At 34.4% G+C, this 17,839-nt stretch overlaps 1 protein-coding gene across 1 annotated transcript in view; it reads left to right on the top strand.

Moving 5' to 3' along the window:
• CSMD1 (CUB and Sushi multiple domains 1) overlaps window positions 1-17,839 on the top strand; it is a 2,598,423-nt gene that overhangs the window by 410,018 nt on the left and 2,170,566 nt on the right. The window contains exon 2 of the mRNA XM_072634370.1: window positions 6,889-7,105. Within this exon, the coding sequence (XP_072490471.1) occupies window positions 6,889-7,105 (217 nt within the window). The remainder of the gene's footprint in view (window positions 1-6,888; window positions 7,106-17,839) is intronic.

Genomic DNA, 17,839 nt, shown 5'->3' with positions numbered 1-17,839 from the left:
TAGGAAGTTCTCTATACAAATTACATCAACAGATCTGAAACAACCAGTCAAAAAAAAAAAAAAAACCAACAAAAACAGAGCTACGTCTGCCACCAAAAAATATACTGTGTGCTATATAGAATATGTCTCATCAAGAACTATAGGCATGGAAGGACATAAGGCCCTTTCCACTGGAAAAAAAAGATCATGGAACTTTTAAACTTCATAGATTCAAAAGCATTCTTTGTGTATGTTAATTAACAAACAAAATCACAGCCACAGAATGCAGGTATAAATTCCTACATCAAATAACTTTATATTATAACCCACTGAAGCTACCAAGAAGTATACTTCTCACATACACTATACACTTTCTTAATCTCTCAGTGTGTCAGGTATATCTATATATTATCAATTTGCAAATCGGGTACAAGAGTGAATTGAGACTGGAAATTCTCTAAACCAATGAAATTTTAGATCTGAACTGCTTGAGAGACAGATGCCATCTAGCCTGAGGATAAAAGTTAACAAGTGAAAGAGTTCCTGCCTTGCTTACTAGGCTCTGTCTCTCTCTGTGTGTCTCTTATCTCTGTCTCTGCCTCTCTCTCTCTCCATATATATACGTATATATGTATGCACATACACATATATAACATATATGTGTGTGTATTTATACGTAGATATACATACATATACACCTATGTAATATCAAGCCATTTGATATAGTTTCATTTTTCAACTGCACATGTAGCATACTAGTATCATTCTTTTGTCATTACAGGTATCTACATGACACTGAATGATACCCATAGTACCTGGAAATGCCCCTCCATATTCTCAGCCTCAGCCCTTTTGGCCAGTTCTAATCTGTCTAACAGTCAAAGTGTCAAATTCTTTTGGAAACATAAATTTCATTCACTCAATATATACTATTCATCTGCTTGAGTGTTTTGTGATTGTCTCCTTGTTGTCATGGAGACCTGTCAGTTAGCATATTATATATTGCCTTTGACCTATTTCTATCTATGCACCTATTAGAACTGGTAGTCTGGTCCTTAATCGCTCTCCATATATGTATTTGTCCTTGTGACATTTCAAATTTAAAATGAGCCACTCTCAAATATCTGCAGCCTCAGGGATATCTCTTATTTCCATTCAAAAACTGTACTTTCCTGTCTTCTTGAACTTCTCCCAAAACTGAGAGATAAAAGTCTATTCTTTAGATAGGCATCTTGAGCTCACCATACGCTCAGTCAATCAGGATTTATATCTGTCTTCACATATGTTATACTCATGTCAATCCTCTGAGAAAGTAACTCCAGGATTAAGCTGGAGTTTGGTGACATTTCTAACAAAAGCACTCGATGGGGGGAAAACTGTTTTGGCAGGAAATTTTAAAAATCTCATTGAAAAACTGAAAATTCCTCTCTTGCCCACAAGAGGCAACATTTAAACTATAATAAGGTATTTATGTTTAGAGGGTTTTTATAGTGAGTTGATGAAGCATGTCTTTATCCAAATTGTGTTTTTTCTTTAGAAGAATAAATTAACCATCCTTTTAGTTAGGATGGTCTTTGCTGGTGGTCTTTGTTTCTTGACTGCTGTGTTTCATCATAATATTACATAATACTGACTCAGAAAATGTTAGTTAGTTTTTTAAAGTTATTCTGGGGCATTTTATTGTCTTTGCTGTGGCTCAAGAAATGGACCACGAAGGATAAAAGCCTTTGAAATTCTGAATATTTTTTTATTAGTATATGATGCAAATTTTTAATCTTTTGGAAACGGATTTTGGAAAATCAAATCAGTTTGATTGAAATTTAGTTTATTCATTGTGTAAAACAAAAAAAAAGTCAGATTTTGAGAAGAAAAGTCCATTTTTCTGAAGATACAAGAAGATAAAAAGAATCATAGAATCTCAGCTATTACAAATGAGAACTAAGTGGTACAGTGGGTAGAATGTTCAGTTTGAAGGGAGGAAGATGTGAATTCAAGGTGACCTTAGACTTACTAGTCGTTTGACTCCGAGTAAGTCACTTATCTGCTATTTGTCCCAGTTTCCTCACCTGTAAAATACAGATAATAATGAGAACAATACCAACAATAACACTTATCTCCCAATGTTATTGCAAGGATCAAATAACATAATAAAGTTTTTCGCATAGGACCTGGCACAAAATATTACATAAATGTGATTGTTGGTGGTGTTTTTGTTATTAACCATTTAGTGAAACCTGAACATGACCAAGAATTCTTTTCATAACGTGTCTGAAAAGCTGTCCAAACATCTCTATTTGAAGATCCACAGTGACAAGACATCTTTTTTCTCTTTTCTTATGCTGAACTTAAATTTTCCCTTTGACAGCTCTTACCTATTATTCCTAGTTTCGAATTGTTCAGAAGTTTAGGTAATTCTGTGCTGCTTCAGAAATGTGCTAGCTCTGTGACCCTGAGCAAGCCATTTAAACTCTCTGAGTCTTAGATTACTAGTCCCTAAAAAGAGGATAATAATGGGACATTCTTCACAGGGTTATTGTGAGGATCAGATGAGATAACACATGGAAAGGAATTTGGGAACCTCAAAGAACTTTACAATGCTAGTTCTTATTTTGGGGATTGTTTGGTTGTTAAACAGCACAAATTTGATTCTTTCTGCAAAATTCTTCATTCTGATTTGAAATCTGCATGTACTTTAAATGTTACTCCTCAGAAGTAATTTACCCTGTAAGAAGGCAGCTCTTTACAACGGATCTATTATGGTAACTGCTTTGCATGGCATAGCTGACATTTACTGATGAATTTATATTTTTTCCTTCTTACAAATTTATGATCATGTCTTTACTGTTTTGATTTACCGTGAAGCAATTGCTAGATAAACGAGAAAAGCTATTTCCTTTAAAGACCTTTCAAAACCCCACAGCTTTAATATCTACTTGTTATAGTGTTATTGTTAGATTTAAATTTAGTGGAAAATGGGTTACTTATTACTTCTTTGGTTTTAAACTAGCAAATCTCTTTTATTAAATCTCTTTTATTAAGATTTAACAAACTCCCACAAGCATTTTACAGTATTATCATGAAAGATTTAGGCTCACTGAGACCTACTGGTGTGAAATGTTTATAAAAATATATAACATAGCCTGAAATAATTTTCTCTTCTCAGTTTAACAATAACTATAGGGATAACACTTGTTTTAAAATGCTTATTCTGCTTGCAATCATCAGAAAATACTAAAATCTCCAAAACTTTTGGGGCTCATGTGGATACATCCACATGGTGCTAAGAGACAATTCAGTTCAATAGCAAATTATTCAACAGAGGTTTATTAAGTACCAGTTATGTGCTAGGCACTGTGTTTGGCAAGGAGATGGGATGATAAGAATTTTCAGTTCACATGAATAAGCACTTGTGTATCACCTGTCTTCAAGGTGTAGATGTAATTTACACAGATTGATATACTCAAAGTCAAAAAGACAAGGAATCGAGGAATTTAAATTTTACCTTTCACAGTTGCTAGCTTAGCTGTGTGACCCTGTACAAGTCACTTAACTTCTCAGTGTCTTGGAAATCTCCAAGTATTTATCTATTTAGTCAGAAAAGTGGCATAGTGCATAGATCACCAGACATGGAGGCAGGAAGACCAAAGCTCAAATCTGACCTCAAACACTTATACGTTGTTTAACCCTAAGTCATTTTTTATCTGTCTTCCTTAATTTTCTCAGTTGTAAAATGGGGATAATAATACCACCTATTATGAATCTATAATGGTAACTACTTTGTGTGGCATAGATCACATTTACTGATGAATTTATATTTTTCAGTTATTAATTTCAATATGAAAGTGAAAGAATTTCTTCTTTCTACTTCAATTATTCAAGTCTTTTTTTAATCTTCAAAGTCTAGGTGATTTTACTTCATAATGTAGTCCCAGATAAAATGTTCAACGGACATCTTAAGCTAAATGTATCCAAAAGAGAACTCATTATGCTCCTCTCCCTTCCTCTGCTCCCGTGGTAAACCTTCCTGCCCTCCTATCTTCTTATTATATTAGAGTGCAGCAACATTCTCACAGTCCCTCAGGCTTGCAACCTAGGAATTATCTTCAAGTCATCATTATTTAAACTTCCTTCCCCTCATATCCAAACTATTGCCAAATTCTGCTGTGTTGACCTTTGTAATACCTTCTCTACCATGACACCAATCTAGTATGTGACCTCATCATCTCATATCTGAACAATTGTAATCATAGGACACCTCAAGTCTTTTCCCATTCCAGTCCATCTTCCATTCATTCTCTAAAGTGATTTTCCTGAACACAGGGTCAACCATGCCACTCTCCTACTCCATAAACTCCTGTGGTTCCCTATTTCCTCCATGATCAAATACAAATGCTCTGTTTGGCAGCTCTAACCTAGCCCTCTTCATAACATAACCTCCTCCTACCTTTCCAGTCTTCTTACACCTTATTACCCAACATGTATTACTCAATGAAACTGGCTTCCTGACTGTTCAACCAACAAGTTACTCCGTCTCTGAGCTCCAGATATTGTATCTGTCTATTCTTCTTGTCTCAAAAACTCTCCTTCCTCAACTCCTCCTACAGTTCTCCCTGCCTTTCTTTAATTCTCAACTAAATTGCCACTTTCTATAGAAAGCTGTTCCTAGCCCTTGTTAATTCTAGTGCCTTCTCTCTGTTAATTATGCCCTATTTGTCCTCTATACACCTTCCCTTCTATACATTTGTATGCATGTTGTCTCCCTGATTAGAGTGTAAACTTCTTGACAGCAGAGATTGGCTTTTGACTATTTTTTTTTTTTTTGCAATCCCAGTTCTTATCAGAGTTCCTGGAGCATAATAGGTTCTTTAAAAATTAGTTTATTGATTGAGAAGTTGAATTCAAGAAGTGGCAGTTATTGAAGTATTTTGATTTTTTCTTCCTTTAATTCCTGTATATAGTTGCTTGCTGGTTTTCTTTCAAACCTATAAAAAGTTATAAAAAGATATCACCAAGAATAGATATGAACAAAAAATCATGTAACTAGAATACAGAATCACACATTGGCAGCTTGAGTATTATACTCACAATCTTGCAATGTTTGAAAGATCTTCAGGATGTTGGGTGTGTACTCTATGGAAGAAATACCAGAGGATCTGAGCTAGTATCTAACAAGAAGAGAAACAATGGAATTTGATCTATACATTAAATGTTGATATGAACATGAATTCATCAAACAAAACTATTGTCCAATGTTAGACAAACACATACACACAATTATATGCATATATATATACATACATATATATGTAGAATAAGATATAATATCTAAGACTAGAAGAGGTTTATTGGTTATTTTATGATAATTAAAAAGAATTGGTAGAAAGACAACCTTAGTGTATCTTGATGGCACAGAAATATTAAAGGCACTAAAAGAAGGTCTATGGAATATTTGATATATTATCTATGGAGAATTTATGTGAAAGCAGTTAATACACATAGAGTTTGATAAAGTATGGAGTGGTTGTCATGTGAATCAGAGAAGTTCATAAAATTATGCCTCCCTTAAAACATGCTATTCAGTACCCAGTATATTGCTTTACATACTGTAGGACGTAATGTTGAATACTTCATGTATCAATCAATCATTTCCTGATTATAATTATCATTTATATCATTCCTGCTGTTACAGCATTTTTCGATTGTGTCCAACTATTAATGATCCCATTTGGGGCTTTCTTGGCAAAAATAAGGTATTGGTTCGTCATTTCCTTCTCCAACTCATTTTTAAAATTGGGAAAGAGAGGCAAAGATGGTTAAGTGGTTTGCCCAGGGTCACACAGCTAGTAGATGTCTTGAGGCCAGATTTGAACTCAGGAAGATGAATCTTCTTGCCTCTGGGCCTGGCTGGCTATCTACAATGCTACCTAGCTGCCCTGTTTGTACCATATACATTTTGGAAATTTATTATATATTGTTCTAAATTACTATTGAATGTGTAGATTTATACTTTCTCCAACAAAATCCTTGAGGTCATGAATTAACTCATACTACATTTTAATTCAATTCATATCAACAAGCACCTACTCTATGCACTGAGCTAGATGTTGATGATACAAAGAAAAAAAATGCTCTCAAGAGGAATTTATACTCTACATTTTTTTAACCTGCTTTTGTTTACTAGCAGTGCCTATCATGAATGTAATGGATGTTGGAAAAAATGTTTTTTGAAATGAATTGAAAATATACATTATTCATTATCAAAACTAATGATCCTAAAATTGAGTGAACAACTTTTTGAATAAGACAAGATAATATTCTTATCCAAGATTTCAATACTATTAGTGAGAAAAGCTGGGACAAAATACTTCCAGCTTTACTATTTGAGGAAAGTGAATTTAAAGATTTTGTTTCTACATTTTTCATTTATTGTTTTCCAGGTTTTTCTTTACTTTCTGTGTCCTCTCATCACCGTCTCTTAGAATTCCTAGTGACGAGTGGGAACTGTAATCCTGAATTAAGTAATAACTATATAACAAAGATCAGAATGGAGTTCTCATTAAACTAGCTAACTGAAGTATAAACTCAAGGTCAAGAAGGTCTCGGGTTCAAATCTTGTCTCTCATATTGAATAGCCATTTGACCTTAGTGAAATCATTTAACATTCATGTGCCTGAGGCAATTTTTCAGGACTTACTAGGTTAGGAAAAGATTGTCCCCAATGTAGTTGGAATTCACACATATCTTTTATGAGGTCTAAATCAAAGATCCTTCTGTGTCAATGAACATTGAATACAATAAGTTTATTTTAAGCTAAATGGAACAATAGAGGCATAAAATTATATATACATATATATCATGTCATTTAAATGGGCTATAATGATGTTGACCTTTATTTTTCTATTTTTTTAGGTCAAAACTGTGGAGGATTAGTCCAGGGTCCCAATGGTACCATCGAAAGTCCAGGATTTCCTCATGGCTATCCAAACTATGCCAACTGCACATGGATCATTATCACTGGAGAGCGGAATAGGATACAATTGTCATTTCATACATTTGCTCTTGAAGAAGATTTTGATATTTTATCCATTTATGATGGACAGCCACAGCAAGGCAATTTAAAAGTCAGGTAACGTACATCTTTTATGTATATTTTCCTGTTTAGTGTGATTCATTGGGCAGCTCTGTGCTGTTATTTTGTTTTGCTTTGTGACAAAAAGAATTAGAATTTTTCTTTCAAAAATGGTGTAGCACAAGTTTCAGTTACAAAGAGATAGGCCATATACACAAAAAACTGCCAGAACATGGCTGGTACTGGGTTGAAGTTGGCAGAATTCAGGGCCTAAAGCCAACCATATGAAAAAGCGAGATAATTGCTTATGTACTTTTTCCTGTTTTGATTTTATTTAGTCAACAAAATATGTCCACCAAATATTGTCAAGACAATTGAAATAATGTATTGAGCATGATTTTGTTTTTAGACAACTGTTGAGTGAGTAGAATATAAGTGAGTCCTGTTAAGACCACATTCAGGTGCTTTGTTTTGCCAAAAGAATAGAGGAGGCAGAAGATGCCATGAAACTTGGTCTTTCTTGGAATGCTATTTCTTTAACCATAGCTATGATACTTTTTTCTCTTCTATTCTCCATGGTATCTGTTTTTCATTTATTCTCCAAAACCTGTAACTTGAGATAGCATTATGGCTTTCCTATTAGTAACTAGAAGTTATGCATCTCAGAAGATAGCATATTCATTTTTCTTTCAGGAAAATGCTCCATTTAAAAGTGATGGATTTTTATTAAGTTGCCATTCATCCTTTTGAGGGAGTGTTTTAGAAGGAGTAATCTACACTTTCAAACTCATGTATGAAAGAGAGTTCTTGAGGTTTGCTTTAATCACTGAATTTCTAAGCAATCAATCAAAGTGGACCATATGAAAGACTTTGATTGGAAGGTGTATTTGATATTGGACAAGCTTAATTGCGCTGATTAGATAAGAACATAGTTGTTGATATTTTGCCAGATTCTGTGTTGTAGAAAAGACCATAGCGGATGCACACATAATATACTTTATTAATGATAATACAGTATAGAAAGAGTATATCACTAATGAGTAGGGAAAAGACAAAATCCTTATGAATGATATTGTGGAAATATTGCATTTCTATTTTATGTAGTTATTGAAAATGATATGCAATGCATATTCTTCTTGAATTGACAATTTTTAATATGTTTTAGAGTCATGTAATTTTCCTTAGGGCCTTCTAGTTTTCTTCTAGGTCATATTAACATTTGGCTAGTAGTATTTAAGGCAAGTTATTCCACTTCTAAGGAAATAGAATACTATTTCTTTCTTATTCTATGTTTTATGTCATGCAAACAACTCCTTTGAAGAAGTCACCTATCATTCCTTTGCTTAATGAGATTCAGAGCCTTTGTTCATCTTCCCACACATAATTAGACCTGCTTACAGGTCATTGATGAGGTTTTTCCCAGACATCAACTTCTGATGTTCATCACTTTGGTTCCCTGTTTTAAATACTAGGACACGTTCCTCATTCATTCAAGTAGCAAATGACAAAATGTTGTGGGAGCTTTGGACCAGGGAATGCTGGGAAAGGGAAAAAGATAATGTATTTAAATCTATTTGATAGGCATTCTGCCCAAATGCCCCTAACCCATTATTACCCATCTTCCTAGAGGAAATGCTCCCTAAGTAGGATAAAGCTAGTTACCATCCTTTCTAATTTTAATCTATTCTCCTTTTCACTCTGGAGTATTCCTATAGTGATGATAAACACGCTAGAAAATGGATTATTCTTTACATTACATGTCATCATCAACAACAACAACCAAACGTCATTTATTAGCCAGCATCAATGGTGAAATTAGCCAGAAAACAAAAACTAGACAAACTGAGGCTAACTTATGGTCGTTAGAAGATAGATTTCCACACACTCTCCCTCTTAGTTTTTTTGGTTGTTTATTTTTTTTAAGCCTATATCTCTCTTTTGAGGAGATCTTAGAATGTTTGAAAAGTCACTACTCTTTTTAACTTATCAATTATAACAGGAAAAGCAAGTGATCCCAAAAAGACCATTTGAAAGTAATAAAAATGAAATCCTGGGTTGCTATTTTTTTCCTAATTAGAACCGTATATTTCCTAAAATGTTTGACAAAGATGTACTCAATAACTGTTTAGTCTTAACATAATTACTTGAGTTGCTTTGTGCTTCTAGTACACTTTTTCATAAACTCTTTTACCCAAGGTACATATCTTCTTTTTCTAAATTTGATTTTCTAAATTCCTTCCTCCTTTCCCTCTCATTCTGTACACTAACTCTGAGAAAGATGATGATCTTAAGAAAGATCGCTCTCAATAGTGCTTCCATTGCTATAAATATGTTTTGGCCAATGAAAGCTGATTAATTTATAATCTTTCTCCAGTAAAAAAAAAAAGGAATGATAGATGTCTTGAAATATGATTAAGATTGTGTATGTGTACATGTTTTAATTGAAACATTACAAGGTTTTAGTATTTTGGAATCAATTGATGGATGAATGACATAGATTACACCAAATTCTAATTAATTTTGAAAAGAGGGGTTGAAATTAAATAACTATTTGTTTTCACATTATCTCTTTGAACAGTTGTTCATTTCTCAAATATGGTTAAGCTACAGCATGTAAAACAGTGCTGGAATTCAGTAAGATGATGATTTTTGTTTTTGAGAGGATTGATGTCCTAAGCCCTGGTGCATTGAACTTCCATGAGAGTTATTACTCATTGGTCATATTTCATTGTTGATTTATTCTACACCAAAAAAGAGAGTTATTTTTGGTACTTTAAAATAGACACTGGCTCAAAATTGTATTGAGTTTTCTAGGAAATTTGAACATTAACAGTGGAGAAGAATATTAAGACAGAGAATAAAAGAATTATCTATGCATACATGGAACATGGGTTATATTTCAACTGTCTACTTGAGCTATAGTGTCATTAGATAATGATTTGATATTTACCTACTAAGTGGAACATATTTATTTTCCAAAACAAAATAAAAATAAAATGCTATCTTTTAACTCTCTTTATCATTATATTTCTCCCTAATATACCATGTGACATCTTATTTTTGAAAATTACAATTTGAGCCTGCAACAAAGAATGACAACCTGATTTTAAGAATTTGACAAAGGAAATCAAATGCTGGTATATCAGCCATAATTTCAATCAATTATAGAAGCAGATGGAAGGAACTCTAATGGATAGAGTTCTACTGGTTTTTAGGAGCTGCTACAATTTTTCTTCTGGTGGTAAATAAAGTAAACACCATTTCCAGCAATTATAATAGACCTTTATTCAAATTTTGAGGGTCACTGTGGCATAAAATATACAATGTTGGATTGCTGAACACTGCTTGAATTCTTCCAGAATTCATTTCACCTTCGGTTCAATTGTTATTACAGTTACAAATCAACTAAACATGGATGGTGAAGAAACATGAGACTTGAGGTTTTCTTTCAGCATTCTCTCTAGTTAGGAGGAGGAGGTTGAAGAGAAGACTAAACTGAGCTTGCTTTGAAATTTCTAAGAAGTTGGTATTAAGTGATTGTGCTTCTTTTGGAATCATAATGATCAATTTTGCATTTTGCATTTTTAAGCTTATCTACCTTAGGTGTATCAGTGTGAGTCTAATATTCTGTCCAAATCTGGTATAGCCATCCACTTTTCTCATCACCACCAATCTATTCCCTACCACCTATTCCTTCTCATTACAGTGCTTTCTGAGTGGCATCTATCTCCTTCAACTGAGGAATTCTGTTGCTAACAGCTTGTTCTGTCTGGGTCACCGTTGGTATAGGATCTTAGTGATTCTCAAATGTTTCTTTCTGTTTAATTTTGCCATCTGTGTAGGGAGGGTTTTACTGCACAAAAGGATGATTTTTGCACTAGTTTATAACAGAAGTATAGCAACACATCTTCATGTTTTTTCCTAACCTTTTTAACTTAAGTTTTATATTTTATACATAGAAATACTCCTTTAAATCAAGTCTTTATATATCTTGGGTAGGGTATAGGATGCTGGAATTGAAGTCAGGAAGACCCACCTTTTATTCTTTGCTACCAGCACATCCATCTATATGACAAAGGGCAAATCATTCATCAATTGAGGTCTCTGTAGGCAAAATGAATTTCCATAGTGGGGATTCTTTTTGAGTGAAATCAAAGTTCCTTGATGTCTTAAAATTTTATACATTTACTGTTTACAGAGCACTCTGTTAGCTACTGTGGAAGAAAAAAAAATAACTTAGAAAGTCCATGGCTCCTGCCCTCTTGGGGTTTTTAATCTAACTAGGTATAAAAAAATGTCAACATAGTAAACCATTACATAAAAAGAGATGTATGCACTAAAGTACTATGTTAGCATTAAGCAGTTTTAGTCACTGGGAGATGCCCCCTGTAAAGGTAAGATACTTGAAAAATGACTTCTGTTAAAAGAATTGTAATACACAATAAAACAAATAGAATCACAGATATCTAAAACAGACAGGGACCTCAGAAGCAAACTAGTCTAATGTCATCATTTTTAAAATGAAGAAAAGAAGGCCTAGAGAGTTTAAATCACTTGCCCAAAGTTGCACAAGTAGTAAATATCAGAGGAAGAATTTGGAGCCAGGTTCTGAATCTAACTTTTGTTTCATGATCCCTCACATATGGATGAGACATGCAACAGATATCAACAAACTGTTTCTGGAGAAAGTGTCGTTTAGTCAGAAGAACTATCCCACATTTTCTATATATCATCCCAAGTGGCTTATACCTATTGAAAACAAGAAAGAACAGTGACATAGAGAAATGCATTCTTGAAGTTCCTTTTGATTATTTAGCCATTAAAAAATAGCTATATGTATACAGAAGTTATTCTCCCAAATCCTCCTTTTTTAATACAAATATTTCTGTCATCTTAATGATCTGATCACCATCCACCTCTGCTGTCATTGTGACACATTATGTCTGAGACAGCATTTGTTTTTTTTCCCCTCAAGTCAATCAGTAATTGAAGCTGGCTAAACATCACATCAATCTCCCTGTCATTATTTTATAAGGCTATACTCTAATTTGAAGTGAAAGCCCATTAAGAAAGGAGAAGATCATGAGCACTGAAGAAGGATACCTGTGAAAGGAAATAAATAGGAAACCACTATATATATGTGTATATATATACATATATATATGAATGCTAAAGATGCATTATTCAATAATTTTTGAAGCAAAGTTTTGAAAACATGATTCTGCATAATTATTTTGAGTCTTGAAGATTGCTGCCAAATAATATACAATGACAATGATGGAGGAAATAATGTTCTGAGACCTTTGTAATAAGCATTGATATAGAGGGAAGAATACTGACAATAGAGGCTGACCATGTGGATTGCTATCACTGCTCAGATCCACTATCCATGTGGTATTAACCAAATCACTACCTCTTTGAACCTTAGTTCATATAAGGGGATTGAACCAGATAACATCCAAGGTCTTCTCCAGCTATAAATCTATGATTCTATGACCTTTACTAAGTGACAGAACAACCATAAATGTTTTAGGGGTGGGGGTTCCCCAAAGAAACAATCACTTTTCTTACACTTTTGACTGCTGCTATTCATGTACATGCCACTTTAATGACCTACTTCTATAATCACAAATAATAAAGGTGAGGAGAAGACAGGATGGTGAGGGGAAACCAAGTTAGGAAATGTCCTCTCCTGTTATAGACTGAAAACTTTCTAACTATAGTACTGAAATTCAATGACTTGTTCAGGGTCACTTAACCAGTTTATATGAGAGATGGAACTCAGACCCTAGTGTTTCTAATTCTAATTCTAACTTTTTATTCACTGACAGAGGTATCCAACATATGCCCAATAATATCCCCAAATGTGGCCCAAACTAGACTAAAATGTAATCAGGAAATATTTATTGAAATAAATAAAAATACAATAAACCCAGATATTACATTTTAAAACTAAGTTAATATATTGAATACAAGGATTCTCATCTATAAATCAGTGGTTCTATTTATATTCCTATTTTCTATATGATGCCAATGCAATATATTAATGTGTTTTTCAAGTTTAGTTCATTCAGTTTGAAACATATAAACTCATTGGACTGGGAGTTAGGAGACCTATGGTCAGATGCAAGCTCTGCCACAATGAGCCTTGACCTCTAGCATATTACTTCCTTGTGGACTTCAATTTCTTCATCTGTAAAATGCACTAAAGGACCTCAAAAGCCAATCCAACTCTGCCACTCTATGATTCTATAATTCAATTAATCAGTAAGCATTTATAAGCATCTATGCCAGGGAATGTGCAAGGCAAGGATGACACAATATCAAAATTGGAACTTTCTGCCCGCAAGGAGCATATATTGTATTGGAAAAGAGAACATGTATACATAACCATACATATTCAGAAAAAAAATCCTGTTTATCTAACATTTTATGTCTAACAATACCACTATATTGAGAAATCCTTGAGGGCAGGCATTGCTTTTTTTTATTTTGTTTTGTTTTTTTGCCTCCTTTTGTATCCCTAATGCTTAGCATTGTGCCTGGAACAAAACAATTGCTTAGTAATTATTTATTGACTGACATCCTCTTTTTCTCCTTCGTCTTCTTTTCCTCTATCTCCCTCCTTAATTTCCTTAATAAGATTTCTTATAAACTTTGTCCTTGTCAGTTTATACAAAATGTCAAATTACAATTATTCCCCATAGCAAAGACAGTAGACCTACATATCACTTGCCTCTCTGTTCCCATCTTCCGTCTCTCTTCATATTCCCTTGCTTTTCATTATTTTAACTCTGAGACTTTAGAAAAATGTCATCAGTGAGCTGGGGCTACCTTGGTTTTTTCACTCTTGCTCCCTTCAAACCAAAGGGGTGCTTGTCATAAACATAAAACCTGGAAAGAAGAGAAAGCTGATATGTATTTAAATATTTCAAAGATCTGTGATTTCATTGGTGTAGGTACTCCCTCTACCAATGTATCTCAGGATCGCTCTGTGATTTGAGAAACTATCTTCATTAATTGCTTTGGTTCGAGAATTGTTTACCTATAGGTCAATCTGGTTACAGGCAGTTAGCTAGCTGATTCTCAGATGACAGAAATACCACATATCTCTGAGTCTATATTCAAAATCTTTCTGTGTTTCACCAATTACCTTCATCCACTCAATTCTCTTTGTGACCTATAATAAGCCTTTGAAAGATTGCTATTTGGGGTACTTTTGTGTCATAATAGAAATGATTTTTTCAGTGCAAAAATTTAATTCATATGTTAAATACTTACTATTTGTAAGTCGCCATGATAAATGCCATAGATATGAAGACAAACCAACAACCCAGCTAAATTGTCCCACAAAATCATAGTAATTATAATCCACCCTTCTATAGTTCTTCAAGGTTTAAAACTGTCTTTTTTATGCAGCTATTCCATGAGATGATGCAAATATTATTAAAACTCACTTAATACAAATGAATGATTAAACTGAAGATCAGAGATGGGTCAAGGCTGCTTTGAGGAGGAGAAATCAATATTGGGATGAATGTTGGTTTAGAATCAGATGTTGGTCAGTGGTTTTGTCTGTGTCTAACTCTTTGTAACCCCATTTGAGGTTTTCTTGGCAAAGATACTATATTGATAATGCATTTTTGCTTATTGTTAATATAATTTTGCTTCTTAATGGGAAAATCTTCCCCACCCATTAATGGGCCTAGAAGAATTGTAGGAAGGCCCAAACCTTTTATTAGTGAGGCACTGGTTCTCAAGAGTTGTAATGCCCTTTGCTCTAAAATATGTTTAAGTACTCTGAAGTGAGGCTTTAGTTTGAGGCTTAGTTTTTTAGAAGAAGGTTTGTATGCCAGATGAGATTCTGGGAAGCCACTAAGCAGGCCCCCAGCTTTGAAAACCCAGATGCTGGTGCTTCCGTCTCTGGTAACTATGATTATATATTTGGATCTGTCTGTTGATCTGTCAGATATTTGGAAGCATGTCTGTTGACTTTTGATTTCTCTGTATTTTCTCTTTAATTCAAGGTGTTGACCTTTTCCCTTCAACTAAGTGAATGATACATGCGCTAAATTAAAATGATTTTTTGACCCCTCAAAATTTTTTTTTACTTTTATAAATTATAAATATACAAATATTTATAAATTACTTTTATAAATGCAGATCTTAGAACCTGTGATAGCAGACCCCCTTTTGTATGTCAGAGTGCTTACTGATAACAGATACTAGAGTCGTTTGCCATTTCTTTCTTCAGTTCTTTTAACAAATGAGGAATTGAGATAAATAGAATTGGGTAACTTGTCTAGGGTCACACATCTTATAAATGTCTGAGGCCAGATTTGAACTCCCAAACAGGTGTCTCCCTGACTTAGGCCTGGCCCTCTCTCCACTGCACCACCCAAACAACTGGGATTAAATTCTCAACTTCACAACTTACTTCCTGTATGGTTTATGGTTTATTCTCTGTGGGTTTAGATAAGTCACATAAGTTCCCAGAGGTTCAGTGTCCTTATCTGTAAAATGAAGGGGTTGGGCTTGATGACCTCTGTGAGTGCTTTTAGTTCTAAACTGATGATGCTAAAGTGGGTCAATGTGAATCTTTACTTCTTTTTTTGGAGGTCCTGTTAACAGTAGATTACAGACTCTTGAACAATCATGTTGATGAGGAATCATGTGGTCAGACTCCGTGTCCCTTGTTTTCAGCTCCCATCTGTGTTCTGGTCCCTGGCTATTGCAGTGGTCTTTGTTCACTATCATATTCTCAGCACCCCCTTGGCTTGGCCCTCCCGTGCATCACACTGACATGCTCCTTGTATTCCAAAGCTAGTGTCTCAAGGTTACAGTGTCTTCAGCGCAGCTGTCACTGGCTGCTATTCACATACTTTTTCTGTGCTCCTTCAACTGTTTCAGGATAGCACAAAAATCAATAGCTACCAACAATACAGTCAATTCTGGCACCCAAGGCAAAATCCTGGCACTCCAAGTGACACAGTTATATGCTCTGAAAGTAGATGGATGCTGATTTTAGGAGCAGGAAAACTCAGCTCTCGCTTCTATTAAGCTGATGTATGTGTGACTGTGCTACACGAATAGCACATGGGCTCTTGTTATGGGGATATTTATGGGTTGTTTCCTAGATCTAAAATGTAAAAAGATGCTTTTTCAAGTTGATTGAATCGATCATTCAAATCATGAATCTGAGCCTGTAACAATCTAAAAGGAGCAAATGAGGAAATCTAGATGAAACATATGAGATCTATCATTGGATCTTAAAAAAACATAATAAATCTAGCTTATTAGTTTTTTTTTTGTTTTTATCACAAACCCATCCATTTTAGGCACAATGACAGTATGACAGCATTAAGGGGTAAATTACAAAAAACATACAGCAAACAAACAAACTTGTCAGAGGCCTGTATTTAAGTGGAGAAGGAATGAGTATTTATATATAGCATCTACTATGATTCAGGCACACAGGCGTTGGGCTAAGAGCTTTAAAAATATAATCTCATTTGTTCCTCACAAAAGCTCGTGATGTATGTGAAGTTATTACCTTTATTTTATAGCTGAGGAAACAGAGTTTAAATGACTTGGTCACGATCAAACGGCTACTATGCTTCTGAAGCTAAAATTGAATTTAGGTCTTCCTGACTCCAGGACCAAGTGTCTCTGTCCATAGTGCTACCTAGACACATACACAGATACACTCATACGCAATATATGTATGTATGCGTCTCTCTCAAAAACTTTGGATTTGACTGTGCAACATGAGAGACAATGGCACAGGACTATTCAGCATGGCGTGCCCACATCAGAAAGGGTGCTGTGCTCTTTGAGCAAAGCAGAATTGAGACAGCACAAAGTAAACATAGGATGCACAAATTTGAGTTATCCACCCCAAATCTTCACATGGACCATCTGTGCCCAACCTGTGGTAGAGCATTCCAAGATCCTATTGGTCTGATCTGCCACAGTCGGACACACTAAAAATTCACTTTATCATGGTGATGTCATTTTGGTCCTCTTCAAAGACAAAGGACAACAATCAACCATGCATGTATGTATGTATGTATGTATGTATGTATGTATGTATGTAATAGAGACTTTTAAAAATATTTAACAATCTAACAATTACTCTGTCTATGGAATGCACTATTCTGCTTGAATAAAATGGCATAATCCTTGCCTTCAAGGAAATTAAAATTCAGTAGTATCAATCAATTAACAAACATTATTAAGTACTTTCTACACGTTGGACATTGTGCCAGGTACTTAGGATTCAACGGCAAAAAAAAGGAAAAGGAAAAAAAATCCTGTTCTCAAGGAGCTTTCATTCTATTGAGACTATGAATATATATATATACACATATGTATATATAAATATATATGTGATGTATATACAAGAACATATATATATCCTAGCGTACGCAATGTAATATACACAAAAATATGCACATATGCACATAAATATAGGCATCTATACATACCAGAACACACATATATATGGATATGTCCATTTGTGTGCACACATACACATGTGTGCATAAGTATATATGTACACATGCACATGCATATATGGATATGGGTATATGTGTGTGTATACACACACATACATACACACATATACACATGGATGGAGAATACAGAGAGAGAGAAAGAGGAGAGAGAGAGAGAGAGAGAGAGAGAGAGAGAGAGAGAGAGAGAGAGAGAGAGAGGGACAAGAGAACAGAGGAGATGGGAGGAGAGAGAAGGAGAAAACCTCTAAAACTGTAAATTACAGAGCAAGGGTTG

This window comes from Notamacropus eugenii, chromosome 1 (assembly GCF_028372415.1).
Source record: "Notamacropus eugenii isolate mMacEug1 chromosome 1, mMacEug1.pri_v2, whole genome shotgun sequence".
NCBI classification, from domain to species: Eukaryota; Metazoa; Chordata; class Mammalia; order Diprotodontia; family Macropodidae; genus Notamacropus; species Notamacropus eugenii.
Note: the sequence above shows the minus strand (reverse complement) of the source record. Positions and strands in the feature narration are given on the sequence as shown.